The 20,018-nt window shown below is 37.7% G+C and overlaps 1 protein-coding gene across 2 annotated transcripts in view; it reads right to left on the reverse strand.

Annotated features, from left to right (window-relative positions):
- The window catches only part of LOC126190701 (F-box only protein 33), a 124,461-nt gene that overhangs the window by 53,506 nt on the left and 50,937 nt on the right, over nucleotides 1-20,018 (reverse strand). Inside the window, exons 3-7 of one of the 2 annotated variants that reach the window (XM_049931167.1) lie at nucleotides 18,511-18,662; nucleotides 18,298-18,418; nucleotides 15,615-15,810; nucleotides 15,409-15,533; nucleotides 362-1,493 (exon numbers count right to left, since the gene is read on the reverse strand). In XM_049931167.1, coding sequence (XP_049787124.1) covers nucleotides 1,359-1,493; nucleotides 15,409-15,533; nucleotides 15,615-15,810; nucleotides 18,298-18,418; nucleotides 18,511-18,662 — 729 coding nt within the window. In that variant the 3' untranslated portion in view covers nucleotides 362-1,358. Of the gene's footprint in view, nucleotides 1-361; nucleotides 1,494-15,408; nucleotides 15,534-15,614; nucleotides 15,811-18,297; nucleotides 18,419-18,510; nucleotides 18,663-20,018 lie in introns of those variants that run through there. The other variant, XM_049931168.1, reaches the window with a different exon arrangement.

Raw genomic sequence — 20,018 nt, forward strand, 5'->3', positions numbered from 1 at the left:
TAAGATATCACAGATGTTATACACCCAATGCCTTGAATGACATAGGCAATCATGTTAACTATATTTAATCTAAGACATTTCTCAAAATATTATTAATGCAGACTTCCCAAGTGTCAAAAACATCTACATTGATCCCAACAGTATAATTTTGTGACTACCTTTGTCACATTGCACAGACTCAATATTAATAGCTGGCAAAATGAAACAGTCTTTGTGCATTTGTTTTACAATATTAATCCACACACCTTCACTAATATAGTGTACAAAATGTTCTCAAACTTGCACAGAACTGCTTACATAAGTCTTCGGTGATTATTGGAATGATATATTATACACCCTCCTTTTAACTGGCTCCTGAACCCAACAATTTAACATTAATGGCTTAGTGGTTATCTTTCAAAATCTCAGGCACAGCACCATAAAAAGTACATTTCACTACATCTTTCTTCATTTAGACTAGTGGTTGTAAATAAATAACTGCTCACTTCCTAAGCCTTTAAATATCTTCCCCAAGGAATGCACGTATCTTCTGCAAAACAGGTCTGATGAAGATATAAAAAGTACAATGACATGCTTATATTTATAGCATGCAAAACAAAACGGGAGAGAGAAGGCTATGTGCTCAAGTTATGCACATACAAGTTAACTACTTTAATAATTACACCTGGAACCCTGGCAAACATTACCACAGTCATTTAACTTAAAACAGTTGAGACAAACAAATAAAATGTTTCAGATGCTATACATTGATTGTAGCTCATCTCAGTTGACTCTGTACACTTTTCTGATACAGGTGACAAAATTGGTCGTGTAAGAATACATAAATAACCTTAACACTGTATTCAACATAAAATTCTGTGTCCCATACATATATCGAGACCTGTAAGTTTTAACAATTTTTATTTGTCGATTAAATGGGAAAGTATGTAGACCATTTTAAATTTATCACAGATTGTACCAGGAAGCCTCCACAACAAATAAAAGTTGCTTTCAGGAAATCATCAGATAGACAGGCATGCGCGTAAGCTTTATGCCCTATTCACAACCAGTTCAAATGACTCCTGTGGATATAATCACCAATAAAACTGAACTGTATTGTTCTTCTTGACAATAAAATATTTTGCTCCAAGTGACCACAGAGTAAATGTTTTAAATTTACTTAAAAGATATACCACATTGTATCTGCAGCAGCTCATATTTGACAGCGGATTACAGATTCTTGCAGTGAGCAGTTTGTGTTGACCACTAAGTAATGCTGCAGAGTAAATGCCTAGATGCATGAGGTGCTCTTGCTACAGTATGCATATTCTACTCACAGAATATTAGCTGAGCTGAGATTTCCTACAAGAATAGTTTCATTACGCTGTTTCAGTATCTCTCAGTACCTGCAGGATGTACTCATCAGAATCCCCCAGGATAGGGTTGAGTATAACCTCAGGTAATGTAACATCGTCCAGTGGGGCCCAGGTTCTCTTCAATTCTCTGCTGATTTCCTGAATACAGAGATAGACAGTATTAGCTCCAACAGGCCACTACTCAGTGTGTTTCATAAACATGTGGTTTGTTGTTATAAAGATGGCAAGCTATCTTGATTTTACAGAACTGTTAGGTGAGATAAAATTCCTCACAAAAGAGTGGAAATGAACGAGATTTTTGAAATAACATTAACTGTTTGCAGATAGTGTATAATACAGATACCGTAAGTTAATTTTACCAGTAGATCTCTGTGCAGAAATTTGCACCAATAACTCACTAACAGTAATCATTTCACAAGTGAAGTGGTTGACTTAAAATAATGAGATTTATTTATGGATGATGGTTTTATCATCATTGAAAAATCATGTAGACAAAGATGAAAGCTGTAGGCCTCTTTCTTCTCGTGCAACGATACTACTACAGTTGCCTGCTATTGCTGAAAAATTATTAGGAAAGAAAAGTACATTAAACTTTGGATCACAGAAAATCTTGAGACACTGCAAGTGGAAAGTTTCTGCTGTCAAATCTGCAACTGTAGAAATAATATTCACACTTTTCTGTTATTTGAAGTAGAAAAGCACATTACACAGATTGAGTAGTATTCCCATCATAATTTAATCACATCAATGACTCCTTTGCTTCAAACACCTTAAAACATTAGACGATAATCAAAAAATTTACAAAAATGCATCAGCAAAATATGGTGGCAACTGTGACCATAATCTTATAATAATTAGGATGGGTTATAAATCATATACCGTATTAAAGACATTTAATAAAATTTGGCAACCAGAAATTAGTATGCCACAAGCAATCTCCCTGTGGCTAGTCCATCAAAGAGCAACGCTCTACTCTTGACCATGCAACAACTTCTGTCAATTAAACAAATGGAAGTAGGATATTCATTCTCATGTTCTTGATACAACACATTGTAACTAACTCCCATTATCACTCATTAAAAGGAAATTACTGCCAGTGCACCAGCATAAGCAACAGCAAATGGTATCATGAACTCTGCTATCTATCAGAACGAGTCTTCTGATGCCTCTTCATACCCATACAGTCACTGTAATGGACTGTTTCACATACAAATCAAAGAAATGCTGCGCGTTAAACATTTTCTCCAGATATTAATTCATTGATTGTCAAGCTAGATACAAAATTGTGGTTTGTTAACAAATGCAACATTGTTCTTTAAGTGGGCCCTGTCAATTATATTCATCTACCCAGTATCTTAGGCGAAAATTGTTTCATATTACTAATGAGAATGTGCGCTTTTAGTCCATCTTCATGAATATTCTAACAAAAATTATCACTTTTTAACAATATAGTGTAGTTTGATAGATAAAACATCTACACGCTAAACAGCAGCAGAACACACACATAAAAGAAGATTATACTCGTGCAAACTTTCTGAGCTCGTGGCTCCTCCTTCCAGCAGAAGGTTGAAGAGGAAGGGTTGGAGAGGTTTAGGAAAAGGGGTACATTTCGGAAGTCATCCAGAACACCAGGTCAGCAGAGACTTACCGCACTGGATGAGTCTTTCCTTCTCACCCTGTTTGGTAAGTTTCCCCTGACCCAGGGTTCTTAGTGACTTTTCCGAACTCTACCTCTTCCTTCCCCTTCAACCCTTCTGCCACAAGGAACAGCCTCTGGCTCTGAAAGCTTGCATACATAAAATCTTTTTTTTTACATCATGTTCTCCTGTCACAGCTTGGCGAGTAGAAAAATTGTATCATATGACAATATCAATGACTTGGGTTCACTGGTAGGGTTCTGGGAAAATGCTATCGGTCTATGAAAGAGACTGCTTACAAACACTCATGCATCCCATGTTGAAATATTGCTGAAGCGTGTAGGACCTGTACCAAATAGGACTAACATGGGGTAATTAACATATACAAAGAAGGGTTTGCACAAATGGCGAAAGATTTGTTTGACTCACTGGAGAGTGTCACTGAAAAACCTGAAACAGTAGACACTTTTAAGGACACGTGCTAATCACCCAATAAAGTCTTCTTACGATATTTTAAGCATCAGTACTCAGTGAAAAATATAGCATCACACTATAGCCCTCTAAATATCACTCCGCAATGAAGTGAGAAAACACGATTACACTAATTATAGTGAGCACAGAGGCATTTAAGCAATTATTGTTTCTGCACCCCATACATGAATGGAAAGATAAGAAACCCTAATAACTGGTACAATGGAAAGTATCCTCTGTCATGCACTCCACGGTGGTTTGCACAGTATGACTATGAACACAGATGGATGTTAAGCGTGTAATATTCTGCTACAGGAAATTTGTTAGTGCCTGTAAAACATTTATGGACAATTCCTACGATCAAAACAAGACAAAATGTTTGCCTGAACACATGTCCTACAATGTGTCAAATTAAAATATGGAACCATGTTTCCTTATTACAATGTTTTGTTAATGGCCAAGGCCATAACTGAGCACAATGTTATCTTAAACTTACATAACACTCATTCAAGGGCAGTTTCTAATATTCGTTGATAACCCTCAACACTGATTTGGACTCACTGCATGGCACCAAACCAACGAGGCACGCATGCTAAGATGATGGCTTAAGAGAGCCGAGTACTTCAAGTCTCAGGCTGTATCTTGTATTACTGCCAAATACACCCCTAACATTGCAATAACATGTCATTTAGGCATGATGGGGCCCGGCACAATACACCTTCAACATAAACTCTCAAGATGTAGAATCAGATTTCATTACAAATAACTGCATCATCCGTGAAAAATCTGAGGTTACTGTAAGTATTGCCTGCAACATCGTTAATACAAAACATGAACTTCAAGGGTTCCAACATTTCCCCGGGACACACACGAAGTTACTTCTATGCCTGTCAATAACTTTCCATCCAAGCTAACAAGCCGCACTCTCCCCACAAAGAAATCCTCAATCCACTGCCGCATCACAGCACAGGTGCTATCACCACCAAGGTTGATGGTATAGCCTGCATATTACTGTTGGGATGCTGATGATGTTTGGTGATGTCTACTATGTCACCTTTAATGGAATGAGATGGAGAGAGTCTTAGGGTGCTCAGCACAGGTTATTCTGGAATGGAGAAGAAGTTGTGATTTGTAGGAAGTGAATAGGGGAGAAAACACTGAAGGATTCATTTTAGGAAAAAATTATTTTGAGAGTTATTTAACCCTATCCGGAGACATGGCCTACAGTAGCTATATATCACTGCAGTTCAATGAATACACACTACTACAGTGTATGTTAGGCCTTTCGAGCAACTCCCAGTACCTTAGTTCTACCTTTCACTTTCAGAGACAAGCCCTATGCCTGCAACTCATTCTGACAATACACAATCAAATACTTTTATCACAATTGGATACAAGTCTGAGACACCAATTGTTCTTTCCAGTAGTGTGAAACATCAGATATTACTCATTGCGAACAAGGTAATGGCTGTTGCTGGACACTGATTGGAAACTCATTTGTCTAGAATGTGTACAGTCTTCACAGTGTCTTACTGCATCATCATCATCATCATCGAAGTTTCATTCTACAGCAGCTTCGAGGCTTGGCAGTGGCATTGTTCCTGACAAGTACTCACAGCAACCGCATTCAAGTGAAGTCACCTGTCTCGTGGTACTGACTACTTTCAAATGTTACTCTTCACAGCCTTCAGTCCACTGCACTAGGATTCTTATGCGAGTTTCTCCTGTAGAGTTGTTTTCCGCTTGCTCTTCTGACGGTCTTTCTGAAGACTGAGATTTCTCCAGAACCTTCTCTAACGATATGGCTGCATGCCAGCATCTGCTCGTCACTGTGGCGCCCAAGCTCGTTGTCAACGTCGGCCATTACAGTTTTGTAGTTTCCTCAGCTGGCTTCCCGCAAGTCTTAACTTCATACAGAGAACTGGTTCAAGTCTAGACACTTGCCTGCCACACCATCTCGCACGATGTCTTCATATTACTCTTAATAAAGTTTCACCCCATCCTTACATCCATGCCATGCCTTCCACTAATAAAATTTGATAGCCATGACACTAGTAACAAATCTGACTTTATATCCCATACAATCATATTTTCAATAATAAGCATGTTTGTGAATGTGTTTCAGTAGTCAAGAAACACTGCAACTACTCGACTGCCTCAGTGCATGGCAAGTCAGCATGTTAGGTGATACCTGACTGCCCTGGTCCAAGCCAAGTCAGGATGTGACCTGGAAAAAAGTGAGAGTTGGGCTTTGTGTTATCTGTGAACGGAGGTGCTGCAAATAACAGAAGGCATGAGAAAGCAATAAAGTTTATTTTTCCATAAGTGCTGACAGAAAAAGAATTATACACGACTCTGGTAGCTAGGCTGGGAGCAGCAGCTGCGATGGAAAGTAACAAAGTCTGTGGACAAGTCCAGAGGTCAGGTTGCTGCACAGTAGCAATCCCAAGAAGGTCACGTACTGAGCAGAGCAGAAGTCCAGACAAGGTTGATCCAAATGGCGAGGTGTGGAGGCAGCAGCAGTAGTGTAGTCCAGGCCGAGATTGCAGAGTGCGATGCCACATGCACATACAAGAGCCCTGATGGTATACGAATTCAGCCGTCAACAGCAAGTGTGGCACAATGTCACTGGAGTGGTGTCAGTATGTAGCTATTTCGTAAGGGTAAACAGGCCAGTGTTGCTATGATACTGTGGAGGCAACTATGTACAGGGACCACTGCGGACACGGTCTGGTTCCGCACCTGCACTGACTGGCTGAATATAACTGTGCGTGGGCCACAAGTTCCTGGCTGTGGATTGCACAATGTGTGAACTGCGGTCGTGTGGTGGCAGGGACGCTGTTGCAGGCATTGATTACAGGCTTCACAAGATTGACATTTCTGGAATCCATTCTGGTTAGTATGAAAGTCACTCTGTTTGAGATACCTCATTACATTTGTACTCTGAATATGTTCCAAGATTCTACAACAAATGAATGACAAGGATACTGGATGGTAGTTTTGTGGGTCACTTTTGCAGCCATTCTTGTAGACGGGCATAACCTGTACCTTCTTTTTTTTGTTTGAAGGATCTACTGTATATTATAGCTGCAACAAGGACTCTGTTACAGTCTTGAGAGCACGTGGAACATGCTGGTAGTTCTGTGGCTTCCCTTTAGCAATTCTTCCAAGATCATAAAGTGTCTGTTTGGAGGTAGGTTATGGTAAGTAGGAGCATCCAAAGGACTATTTCTGTTCCATGCAAACACAGTGCACAAAAAGCACAACATACCCAGAAAAGCAGAGGAATACCAAATAACTTTTTTTTTTAATGAATTCGTAATCAAGCACATCTTGAAAATCTAGGTGCAGGGGCACTCACAGCTTAACTAAATGACTTATACAGAAAACACTGTGCAAATAATGGCTACAGAACCCCTTCCACTTATTCCAATACCTGGACATTGTGCCAACCCTCAACGCCGAATTAGTTTGTAAGCCAATATCACGTTGATCATGAAATTCTGCTACACAAGCTCTAGTATTGTGGCATGAGTGGGACAGTGCACAAATGGTTTAATTCGTACCTAACTGGAAGAGTGCAGAAAGTTGAAATAAGCATTTCTCATAATATGCAAAGACCAGCACATTCCTCAAACTGGGGAACTATCAAGAATGGGGCTCCACAAGGGTCGGTCTTGGGTCCTTTGTTGTTCTTAATATATATTAATGACTTGCCATTCTATATTCATGAAGAGGCAAAGTTAGTTCTCTTTGCTGATGATACAAGTATAGTAATCACACCTGACAAACAAGAATTAACTGATGAAATTGTCAATAATGTCTTTCAGAAAATTACTAAGTGGTTCCTTGTAAACACACTCTCACTGAATTTTGATAATACACAGTACATACAGTTCCGTACAGCAAATGGCATGACGGCATTAATAAATATAGACCTTAATCAGAAGCATATAGCTAAGGTAGAATATTCAAAATTTTTAGGTGTGTCCATTGATGAGAGATTAAATTGGAAGAAACACATTGATGATCTGCTGAAACGTTTGAGTTCAGCTACTTATGCAATAAGGGTCATTGCAAATTTTGGTGATAAACATCTTAGTAAATTAGCTTACTACGCCTATTTTCACTCACTGCTTGCATATGGTATCATATTTTGGGGTAATTCATCACTGAGGAATAAAGTATTTATTGCACAAAAGCGTGTAATCAGAATAATAGCTGGAGTCCACCCAAGATCATTCTGCAGACATTTATTTAAGGATCTAGAGATATTCACAGTAGCTTCTCAGTATATATACTCTTATGAAATTTGTTATTAACAACCAAACCCGATTCAAAAGTAATAGCAGTGTGCATAACTACAATACTAGGAGAAAGGATGATCTTCACTATTCAAGATTAAATCTAACTTTGGCACAGAAAGGGGTGAATTATGCTGCCGCTAAAGTCTTTGGTCACTTACCAAATAGTATCAAAAGTCTAACAGATAACCAACAAGTATTTAAGAAGAAATTAAAAGAATTTCTGAATGACAACTCCTCCTACTCCATAGAGGAATTTTTAGATACAAATTAAGAAAAAAGAAAAACCAAACAAAAAAAATTATAAAAAACTTAAAAAAATAAATAAAAGAGTTGTTATATTAACTTAATTATTTTTTTAAATTAACTTAATTATGTCATGTATTGGAAAATTTGACTCGTTCCACATCATTACAAAATATCGTATTCATGATCCATGGAACTGGTATTAATCTAATCTAATCTGATCTTCAAAATATGGCAACAAAATGGGCAACTTCTCAAAAATTTCAGAATGCCTTAAATATCTAATTGTAGCCTCCCCCCATAATAACAATGAGTTACAATGTCAACATTACAGATCATACGTAAAGAGCAACAAATCATTTTCTTCTTAAATTTCTAAATTACTAAAGAAACAAGACCCTAAGTTTATAAACAAGTTTCTGCAAAGATATTTCATGATGATATTTCAGTGTTTGCAAGCCTGATAAATATGAATAAAATTATATATCAGTGCTCCAAATTAGCTAAAAGGGAGAAAAGAAGTTAGTTTAAAGTTCCATGGATCATTTGTATGATAAATCATAACTGAGTGCAATGAGTCATTCTATATTTACATCATCACAAATTTTTTGTACATATGGCTACAGACCGATCATTTACAAGAGTTCTGGTACATTCACTGTACTATCACATGATCTGATATACAATTCTGGGTGATTTTTCTGTATGAAAGCAATTATCAACACTGAAGAATAAATATTATCATTAATTTTTATACTTTACTGTCATTTATAACTTCTCCAGAACTCCATCACATGTGTGAGGCGGTGGCCTGTTTCAGGCCTTTCTGCTCACTTTTTATCCTATTTGCATATAAAATTGTATAGAAGAATTCTCTTGCTCCATTTACCTTCCAATTCAGTTTTTACTTGTCAACTTTTTCCCTGTATTGCACACTGATTACACGAGTAGTTACGAGGTAGCTTGCAACTAACATTTCCTTCTTGCAAAATGTTTTTTCCTTTTTAAGGATACAGGGTACTTTTCTGGCTCAATATTATGTAAAAATGAACACCTATTTCTTTCAGGCACTGTTTATAATGTGTATCTTTTACAGCGTTTTTTGTTGATATCAGTTAATGCAGCACACTTTCTAAACAAATTAGAAGTATTTTGAATATTTTTGAACCTGCTTAAAGTTATTAAAAAATTACAAAAAAATGATGCATTTTTTTCCCCAAAATGCTTCCGCAAATTGAGGTACCATTTAATCCAATGTTATACATTTGAAGGAGACCACATTATTACCAGATATGCATGACATGATGACTGAGGTACTAGACCTATTTAATTCCACCTATTAAGCATATTACAAGGATAAAAAATATCATATCTTACATTTTAATTTTTATAATATTTTTCCTAGTAAAAATGTTTTTTCTATAATTTAGTTGATTCTGCAATAAAGCTTCAGTCTACTACATACATATGGACTACTGTAAGATACAGAAAAAAATTAGAGCAATGCTTTATAAACTTTAGGAAATATTTGTACCTGAATTCTGAAAAATACAACTTGCGGGAAATTGTGAATGAAGATATGAGTCCAATTAAACTGTGCCTCAGAACATTCCTGAAGCATAGTCTTCATCCTGCAGCATTTCTTCATCTTCAAGCTTCCTCTTGCCATTCCTTTTGACAGTTCTTGCTTCTTTGGTAACTTGAAGAGCGAATCTTTCAGCTTCATGCACCCATTGTCTGTCACACACAAGCAGTTGATCTTTCATATTAGAGCCACATTTTATGCCTAAATTTCTCAGGACTTCCAACCTTCCTATCACTCCATCACTGAAACATATCACTGCATCCAGTACACCAACTTTTAACGTATTTAGTCCTACAAAAACATTCCTGGGTAATCTTTCCTATATGCAACGGCTGAAACTTTCATTCGTATTTTGAGTGCCCCCACGAAGACATTTACTAAGCAAAACAGGGTCACCCAGGTCTCTAAAAATTGGTTTTATTTCATTTATAACAGGCTCAGGAAGAGAATACTTATGGTGGTATATCTGACCACTTTCTTTTGCTTTTTGGTAACCACACCAAGAATCTGCTCCTTTAGGGCAAAGTCCGTGAACAGGGTGGTCATCTGTGGACAACTTATGAAAGTAAGTGGCCCATACAGCTTTTCTCATGGCTGTGACATCATTCAGAGGAGCAGATCATCTAATGGCCAGTCCATATTAACTCTGAAGGAGGTCTATTTCAGTTTCTGTCAATTTGCCTCGGCCAGACAGAGATTTTCCATCAGATAGCAACTTTCCTTTCATTTCTCTTCGTAGCTTCCTCAATCTAGCACCCATCCTCTTTTGCACATGTCCACAACACTCCAGTTTTGTCGCCAAGGTATCACTATAAACATTGATCTCATTAATTTTATTGAAAGCTTTAGAGTCCCCATCACCTAGGTACCTCGTATATCTAATGTTATAAATGGGCACGACCTCTGAAATAGTTTTGGAGCTCCATCACACTCCATACCTCCACTGTAACCATCATAATTCTTAGAACACTGATGTTCAATATGTCCAGTGTTACCATGGCAGGTGTGGCAGTAATTAAGTAAGCACTCAACATCAACAACTTTTCCATTCTCCAGAGAAGTAGCACTTCCAACGCCACTCAAGGAACGATGACCTCAATGTTGCCATGCCCCATCAAGTGCAACGGCAATGTCCCTGGTTCCACTAATATTTACAATTTCTTCTACTGCACATTTTGTAGATGCTTTAGACACAACTGTCAAGGCAGCTAAGAGTATTTTTATGTACTGGCTGAATCTACTGGGAAGAGGAGGAAGGTCCATCAAACAACAAAACATTTGAGTTTCCTTTTTTCCTTACCCTATTGCACACACTGCATAATCTAACTTCATATTCACATCATTTGAATTATGCACAATGTTCGAAGTCATTTTCGAGGTAGATTTATTGGAGCATCTACACAGAACAACTAATTTTGACGCTAAACCATTCCTACACTTTGTTGTTCAGTTATTTCCAGACAGCCTACACAATCACACTGTTACCATTTCGCCATTTCCTTTAACAAGGAAGATAAGATGACCACATCATCAACAATAAATCCACTACAAACAGAGTCATTGTTAACACAAAAATTTGAATCACCAGGAGGTATGCCATGTGGGAGTCTTTTTCCCTGAAGAACTCGTACATAGGTTACTTTCAACAGTGTGGCTTGCTTTATTTGTGAACTGATTACCACGGAATTTCCTTTTATTGAATTTCTTGATGCGTAGCATAGTTATTTATTGCACGCTAAAGGATACTTACTTCTACAAATATATGTAGCACCTGGGCAACAAACATTCAGTAACAAGTGAACAAACTGCTTCAGCGAAACAAAAGTAAATACTAGCAAAGAATCATTTACAGACACTGGAAACCTGCACTGTTACCAACATATACAATGTATCATACATTTAATCGCTGGAAACAGAAAGCTCACAGTTCTTTCCTAAATAACACTGGTTTCTGTGACAGAAATAAAGGGGATGTGGTGGCATACATGACTGTAACTTTAAAATTTGGTGTATACATGTCATTTTTCATTTGAAACCCTATAATGTATACATCAATGTAATCAGGAAAGACTATAGAATTTAACAAAGTCATTAAAAATTTAGATTTTTCCACCACTGATAAGTACCCTGTACCCTTAAATGTGTGTGGTCTTGACCATGGGAATTCCTTTTTGCTGGGGTGGATACAAGAGGAACTTTCACATGCTCTGGACAAGCTGCCAGTCACTCAGAATGCAGGTTACACACTGGCACACTGTATGGAGCATTGGGTGAGCCTTTCAGGGATTCTCCTCTTGGCTCAGTTTCTGTGAACAATTAACAGCAGAACAGAAGACTGGTGACCTCTATAGCAGAATGGGAAATCACTGGTGCAAGGGGGTGAGAAGTAAACTACCCCTTATCTTGCTGAGTGTGGTCTCCAGACAATTTTCCTCAAGCAAAATATATACCCACTTGTGTGTCTGTAAATTTACAAACTTTGCCCTTTCCATGGGAACACTTTGCAAAGCACAACAAACTTCCCAGAATTTCCAGCACCAAAGTCTAGACATGTGAGCTGGCCGACACTCGTTTTCTGTCTCAAATGCACACTTACCTCATTGGTGGATACATCTGCAACTTTGTGGTTGGCGCTAGAGAACAGATTTCCAGATCCATGATTGGTTAAAGCCCTTAGACCCTTTCTCGGACTGACTACAAAAGATGGCACTGCGTGCCTATCCAGGGTCCGAAGAAAGTCTTTCAAAAATTGAGAGAAGCATTTGTATTCTGATTCGAATGACTACTACATGATGATACTCTACAGACTCCACACTCTTATGTGTTTTTCTCGACTTCGGTCTCTTGCCAAGTCTTAAATTCGTGACCAGTAATCAGGATGATGACAAGATCCATGATTCGCAGTCACATTGCATCAGCTCAGCAGCAGTTAGCAGCTACCGCAGTTTGGCAAACTGTGACTTGCACGTGACTTCCATGATGGCAGTCGAGGTAAGACCGCATGTCCAATGAACAATCCTGATTTCAGAAAATGCGATATGTTGATGGAAGAGGAGTTCAATCCTCATTTTCTATTTTTAGTCTTCCTAATTTTATCTACGCACTTCATGAACTAGTATGCAAGGTGTTCTGCAATCTAATTCTTGCTTCAAAAGGGCTCTTTTCCATCAGCACTAATGTTCATTGGAACCTTGCCCGTCTGGTGATTTTCCTTCTGATTCTTCCTTTATTCACTGATCTGTTGCGTATTGTGTTCAGGTTCATACACCTTTCCTTGGGTGATTATATAGTTTTTCAATTACGACTGAAAACTTAATTAATGTCCTTTATATGTCTGGGGACCATCGCGACCATAACAGTCCAGCATTATTCTGGTGGCAACCTAACAACCTTCATTTTCTTACCATTATTCTATTACGATTATGCAAATTGTTTTATAACCTTGACTTTTGTGTGTCCTGAGCGATTTTACACACTGTTTCCATAAACATTATTCTACCAGATCAACCCATAATTCAGAAACTATTAAGATAAATTATCCAATTTAAATGCTCAGATCAACCAAGCGTAAACAATAGGTGAGGTCCCTGACGAGTTTCAAGAACTTTTCAAGAACTTTTCAAGCAACGTTTTCCAATATGCTGGCAGTGAATTTTTCAAGTAGCCAGTTAGCTTCATGGGTGGGTGGGGTGGGGGTAATTCATCATTATATATGATCTGGGGCGACTGCTTTCAGCATCCATCTAATCTGCATATCCAAGAAATACCTAATTAGCAAGAGATTACGTTCACAGCAAAGCCGACTTCTGGCAAATTTATTATGCAGTATGTACAGTAATTCCCAGACTTACACCAATCAGATTTAAGCAAATCCACATATTCAGCTCACGACAGGTTCTGACATGTTTTGTGTGGAATCATTTTATGCATGGAGCTGACTTGACTGATCAATTGCACCTCATGTACAAATGACCACCATCTCAGACCGAGCTGCCACATGTGCTGGTCATGTGTGTGTGAGAGGTGTGGTTGCTTGTGTGAATGACTATATCTGTGTGCTTTGAAATGGAAAACTGATATTATTGAAGACTTAAAGGCAAAAATTAAAATTTGTGAATTGGCAAAGAAGTTTGATCTACTGCATTTAACAGTCAGAACAATTATAAATGGGGGCAGGGAAACTCTAAGCTGTGAAAAATGCTCCATCTTTGAATTCAAGTTATCATTCGTAAATGTTATGGTATTGTCACTCAGAAGAAATGGTCCTGTTGATCAGCACAATGTCCTCTCAAGCTAAGCTGGTTTTTGAGAGACTGAATGAAGCTGGGGAGATAAAAAGTTTAGAGCTCATAATGGTTGGTTTAGCTGATTCAAAAGTCATCGTAACTGGCACAGCACTACAGATATTGGAGAAGCAGCAAGTGCTGATAAGGATACCATCACTCTGTCCAGCACTATACCAGCCAAACCATATTCAATGTAAATGAAACTGGTCTGTGCTGAAAGAAGATAATTGAAAGAATTTTATCGTGCATGAAGAGAAAAAAATCTTTCCAGGTTTTAGAGCTGCCACTGACAGTGAGGGTTGGTGTAAATGCAGCTATTGAATTAATTAAAATCTCTTAGTGATTGCTCAGAAAAGCCGAGAACTTTAAAAAGCACATCTAAAGCTGGACTGCTTGTGGTTTGCAGGTCAAATGCTAAAGCTTGGATGATAGCTTAATTTTTTGAGGACTGGTTTGGTCATGACATCATACCTTAAGTCTAACATTATTGTTAATTAAAACAAATCTGATTTAAAGTGATGTTACTGACATCATACTAGGTCATCCTATTGTTACTCTAATTTCGACCCAAGTTGGAAGTTGCATTTTTGCCATCAAATACAATCAGACTACTTCAACCGAGTGACCGTGGAGTTATTAAAACATTTAAAAATTGCTACAAGAGGTAATCATTTATGCATCTACATGAAGCTATGAGAAAAACAATGAGCTCTTTGTTAAAGACTTTTGGAAGCAATTCAATTTTTTAGATGACAATGAGAATTATTGGGCACTTTGGAATGAAATTTCACAAAAGACCTTTACATGGCGCCTGGGGGGGGGACTCTTATCTTTCTTGTTTTTTCCACCAACGAAACCCAGGGTATAAGCACCAGATTCTGATCAAATTGACAATCTGACTGAAGAAAAGGTTGATCCTGCCACACAAATTTAGAGATGGGTGCTGATAACATTCAAGAACTGCTGGTTTCACACAGACCACCCAGAAGATCAAATAACGGTTGCAAACTTAACAGAAGGTCTCAGTTAAATCGAAAATGGGCTACAACTTTTAAAGATTCCAAAGCAGTGCACATTTCTGGTACAAAACAGGGAAAAATCTTTGCTGCATGCTATGAGGAAATTTTGCATGATAAAAAAATTTGACTCTTCAGATGAAATTATTACATTTTACGAATCCTTCTACATTACAGTATCTTGGGTTTAAATTGTTTCAATGGACAATGCTGCACTGGAATATAATTTGTTGTGTTTAATATTTTATTAAATATTTATCTTCTAAATTATATTCTTTTCTCTAGTCTTTGGTCCCAATTGAATACAACTTGTATTTATTGAAATGCAAAATTGGATGCTGACTTATGTGAAACTGACTTACACAGTTATCACTTGGTCTCACCTATCACGTAAGTCTGGGGAATTACATTGCGTTAATCCTGATAAATGTAAATGTTTATTAGCGGTTTTAAATTTTTTTCTATGTGTCATAAAACCAGGCTAATTTCATTTTTGCTGAATACTTACAAATTCCAGGGCATCAGGAACATCAGACACACGTAAAATGTCTTGTGCGTGGATTTCAAATTTCTGCAATCCACTACCTCTCAGCCTTGCTATGGCAATCAAGTCATCCTCATAATACTTGTAACCTGGAAATTATTTCAAAGTAGTTATGAAATACTGTTTGGTGGGAAATAAAGAAAACTAAAATGAAGTGAATGAATTCTAACCGAGGAAGACCAGCTCCTTCAGTTTGGTACACCGCCAAGCCATCATTACCAGGGGATCAGGCTGAGCAATAGGTTCCACAGATGGCTCTACAAGGCATAAGCTGTTGGAAGTTGCACCAATTGAGTCAATCCACCACAGTGATTGCAGACTGTTATAGTACCAGAGTGAAATCCGTTGCAGTGCTGTGTAATTCATCTGTAAAGCAGCAGGAAAATTATCACTCAGTGCAACAATTTGTTTCTATTATAAACATGAAGGAGTACAGGAAAACTATCTTAACAACTACAGACGGATTATGGAATGGAATGTTCCCAAAACTGGCATTCTTGTGTAATTTAATTATCAATTAGTCAAATGAAATGAAGAACATAAATGTTCTAGAAAGAGCAACAAAAACCTTTCTGAGATAAACGTTAGGTTTTGATTGCTCAAGTTACAATACCGCAAATTTAGTGTACACACATATGTGCTTCAATACAATTAATGGCTGGAAACGAGAAACGGTGATAGTGTGAAAAATTGGATTTTTCTTTTTTTTCCTCTCCTGTAAACTGCTAAATGTACAATGGCTAGTAACCTGAGGTAGGTTGGAAGTATTAGAGAAGCCTCCTTGTACTCCAATTGCCTACACCAGATTTAGCAGTGTGCAAGTTCCTTTCTTCGTGGCATGAGGAACACTGACTGTGCCAAGCATGTCTTACCATGGTTGTAAAAATATTTTAACTGTTTCTCGTTTGCTTACCTACAAGCAATAGTACATTTTACTTCATTTGAGTTATTTTCGATGTGAAGCATTTGTTCCAGCACTTTATAAAGTTAAAGTTTTAAAGGTGAAGGTAAGGTAATGTAACATAACATAAGGCAAGGAGCACAAAGAAGAACACTGAGCTAAGAAATCAAGAAAATCAGTATGTAACAAAAGGATGGCTGTCACCCAGAAAGAACTACCACAATGTCATGTAAGCTGCAATCACTAGAATTTCACTGTGTGTTGTGTAGCATAATTAAATCAAACAAAAGATGATGTAATTTTGGTATTCAAATTGCACTATCTTCCCAACCAACAAAATATACCTCATCTTTCACTGGGCAACAAATCAAGTGCTGAAAAACAGAAGGACCTACTAGCCATGGTCAATTTTCTTGAAGTGAAATACAGGGAATTTTATTTATAGTTTTGTCCATCATGTCCATACTATATTCTTTGTTAAAAGTTCAGAAATAAAAGAGATAATGATGTGCCATTCAGCAATCCCTCTTAACTGAAACATGACACCTACATCTTTTCATAAATTTTCATTTAATTCCAAACTTATTACACTTTTGCAACATTTTTTTGTCAGATGCTATAAATGATGTGAAACTATCATAATTTGCATTTCTTTAAATAAAATTATTAGGGAAGTGAATGTCATGGTTTTTCTCTGTCTTCCTACATTCTTGCAGTGTTTACCATTCCAGTCTACAATTTGGGATTTTTAGTTTCAATGAATATCATCACAAGCAGTTTATTCATTTCACAAAAAAGATGGAAAGTACAGATTTTGTTTGTCCAATTAAGTATAGCTTGATGGTCAAAACCAACACTTCATGAATTTTTATCAATTAAGCACTCGAGCAACAGCACAAATAAGTAGAGATATTCCCCTAAATTTTTAATGACAAAGCAGGAATGCAAGACCTTCTAAAATATTTGTCTACAACTACTACTACAATACAGACTGCAAGGGAATGACACTGAACTAACATTTAAATATGACTTTTTTTAAAATTAAGTACATTGCTTGCAAAACTGTAATATAGTCATGTTAAGGCAGCACTATGTTGGTGAGAATGGCAACAAATTTGAAAAATGATTCAGTTCTATTTACACATATGTATGATACACACAACTGCCTTAGCACCCAGAGAAAAAGATAAGCATCTGGAGTGCACCCTGATGAGCTCTATGGAGCTGTCAGTGGCAACATCAAGATGGTGAGTCTTCAATAACTATAAACACTCTGAACACAGCAACAGAAAGGAAGTTTCACTGTTTATGACCACAGGATTTACAGCTGTCAGCGTACGTGTAGTAAATCTTTACATTGTTTAATTAAATTTCAGATCATATCCTGGAAAAAATCCAAAGTGATTCTTGTATTTTATTAACTGACTAATGCCCTGGTTGGGAGAGAGTTAAATTATAGCTATCCAGTTGTATTAACTTATCGCAGTGAAAACTTTTTCCCCCCCCTTCAAATTGTAATTTACATTTATTCCCCGTAGATGGTGGTTAACATCAAAAAAGATGTGCAAGTTGTCGCAGTCAATAAATTTTTGGAAACCTTAACGTATCTTATACAATACAGACTAAAACAATTTTTGACAATATAATGTAACTGGATAGATAAAAAAACCTACTCACCAAGTGGCAGCAGAATATGCACATATATTCCTTTTATGTGTGTGTTCTGCTGCCGCTTGGTGACTACATAATAGAGAGAGAGAGAGAGAGAGAGAGAGAGAGAGAGAGAGAGAGAGAGAGAGAGAGAGAGAGAGAGAGAGAGAGAGAGAATGTCAGAAGTCCCACCAGTATCTGTAACAATGCCTGAAGAATATAACTAATACAACTAATTTTATTATTCCAAAAACAGGACTTCTGTGCCCCATCTGCTCTATATGCAAGATAACTGTACTTACATTCTCACAAAAAAACACTTTTAAGAATGAAAGTGGCATGCTCGGCCTGAAAATGGTCGAATCCAAAATTTCCACAGCATCATAGGCATGAATGAGGATGAGATGTACTTCACATGAAGGGCTGAAAAACACAAAAAATAAAAAAAAAATAAAAATTACTATATTATCAGAGGGAAATGACACAGTTTAAATTTGGATGTGGTATATACTCACTTGTGATTTGCAAATTCAGCCCATGCTGAATCAGGTATACCAGGATGGTCCTCTTCAACTCCATGAACATGGATTATAAACTGCCTAAGACCAAGGTTGCTGATGACTGGCAACATTTCATCACTCAAATAGTCATAGTCAACACTTAGCACCTGAGGGATGATATTTTAGTATGAGTTTCCATAACAAACTGCTTGATTTGCAAGCACACAAATACATATAATTTTTATAAACAATGTAAGGAAGATAGACTGCTACTTACCATAAATATGATACGTTGAAGAAACTGCAGACAGGCACAATTAAAAGACACTTACACATTAGCTTTTGGCCACAGCCTCCATCAGGAAGAGAAACAAACACATTCATCCACACAAGCAAACACATCCCCCCCCCCCCCCAAACACACACACACACATAACCACTATCTCTGGAAGCTCAGGCCAGAATGCAATTGTCACGAGGAAGGGAAGCAGCAATCTGGAAGAGGCGGGGAAGAGAAAGGGATAGAAGTGTATGGTTGGGGGAGGGAGAGGGAAGAGCAGCGCTGTCTGGCAGAGTGTGCCGAGACTAGAATGGGTTGCACAAGTGATATGTAAACAATCTCCTTTATACACTGATTACACTTCCCCAGTATTTTACAAATAATCTGAAGTCGACCACCTGCTTTACCCACAACAGAGCCTTTGTGATCATTCCTTTTCATTTCTGTACAAAGTGTAACACCCAGGTATTTTTACGAGCTGGCCGATTCCGGCAGTGACTCATCGATATTACAGTCATAAGATACTATTTATGTTTTCTAGTTCTGTGAAGAACACAATTTTACATATATGAACATTTAAAGCAAGTTGACAAGCTTTGCACCACTTTCAAATCTTGTCAAGATCTCACTGAATATCTACGCAGTTCCTCTCAGACAGTACTTCATTATCAATAACTGCGACATCCGCAGAAAGAACACTGTCCGCAAAGTCATTAATATGAACAGCAACGGTCCCAAAACACTTCAGTGCAGCACACACAAAGTTACTTCTACATCTGACGATGACTCTCCATCCAAGATAACATGCCATGTCCTCCCTACCAGAGATTCCACAATCCAGTCACAAGTTTCACTTGATATCCCATATGATAGAGATTTTGACAGTAAGCACAGGTGTGGTACTGAGTGAAATGCTTTACAGAAATCAAGAAATATTGTATTTACCTGACTGCCTGGGTCCATAGCTTTCAGTATGTCATGTGACGAAAGTGCGAGTTGGGCTTTACATGATACACACTTTCAGAATCCACACCAGTTGGCATGGAGGACGGCATCCTGTTCATGGTACCTCATTATGGTTTGTTGGTTGATTTAGGGGACGGGACCAAACAGCGAGGTCATCAGTCCCATCGAATTAGGGAAGGATGGGGAAGGAAGTTGGCCATGCCCTTTCAAAGGAACCATCCTGCATTTGCCTGAAGCGATTTAGGGAAATCAGGATGGCTGGACGGGGGTTTGAGCC

The sequence above is a fragment of the Schistocerca cancellata genome, chromosome 6 (genome assembly GCF_023864275.1).
Source record: "Schistocerca cancellata isolate TAMUIC-IGC-003103 chromosome 6, iqSchCanc2.1, whole genome shotgun sequence".
In the NCBI taxonomy this organism is placed as follows: domain Eukaryota; kingdom Metazoa; phylum Arthropoda; class Insecta; order Orthoptera; family Acrididae; genus Schistocerca; species Schistocerca cancellata.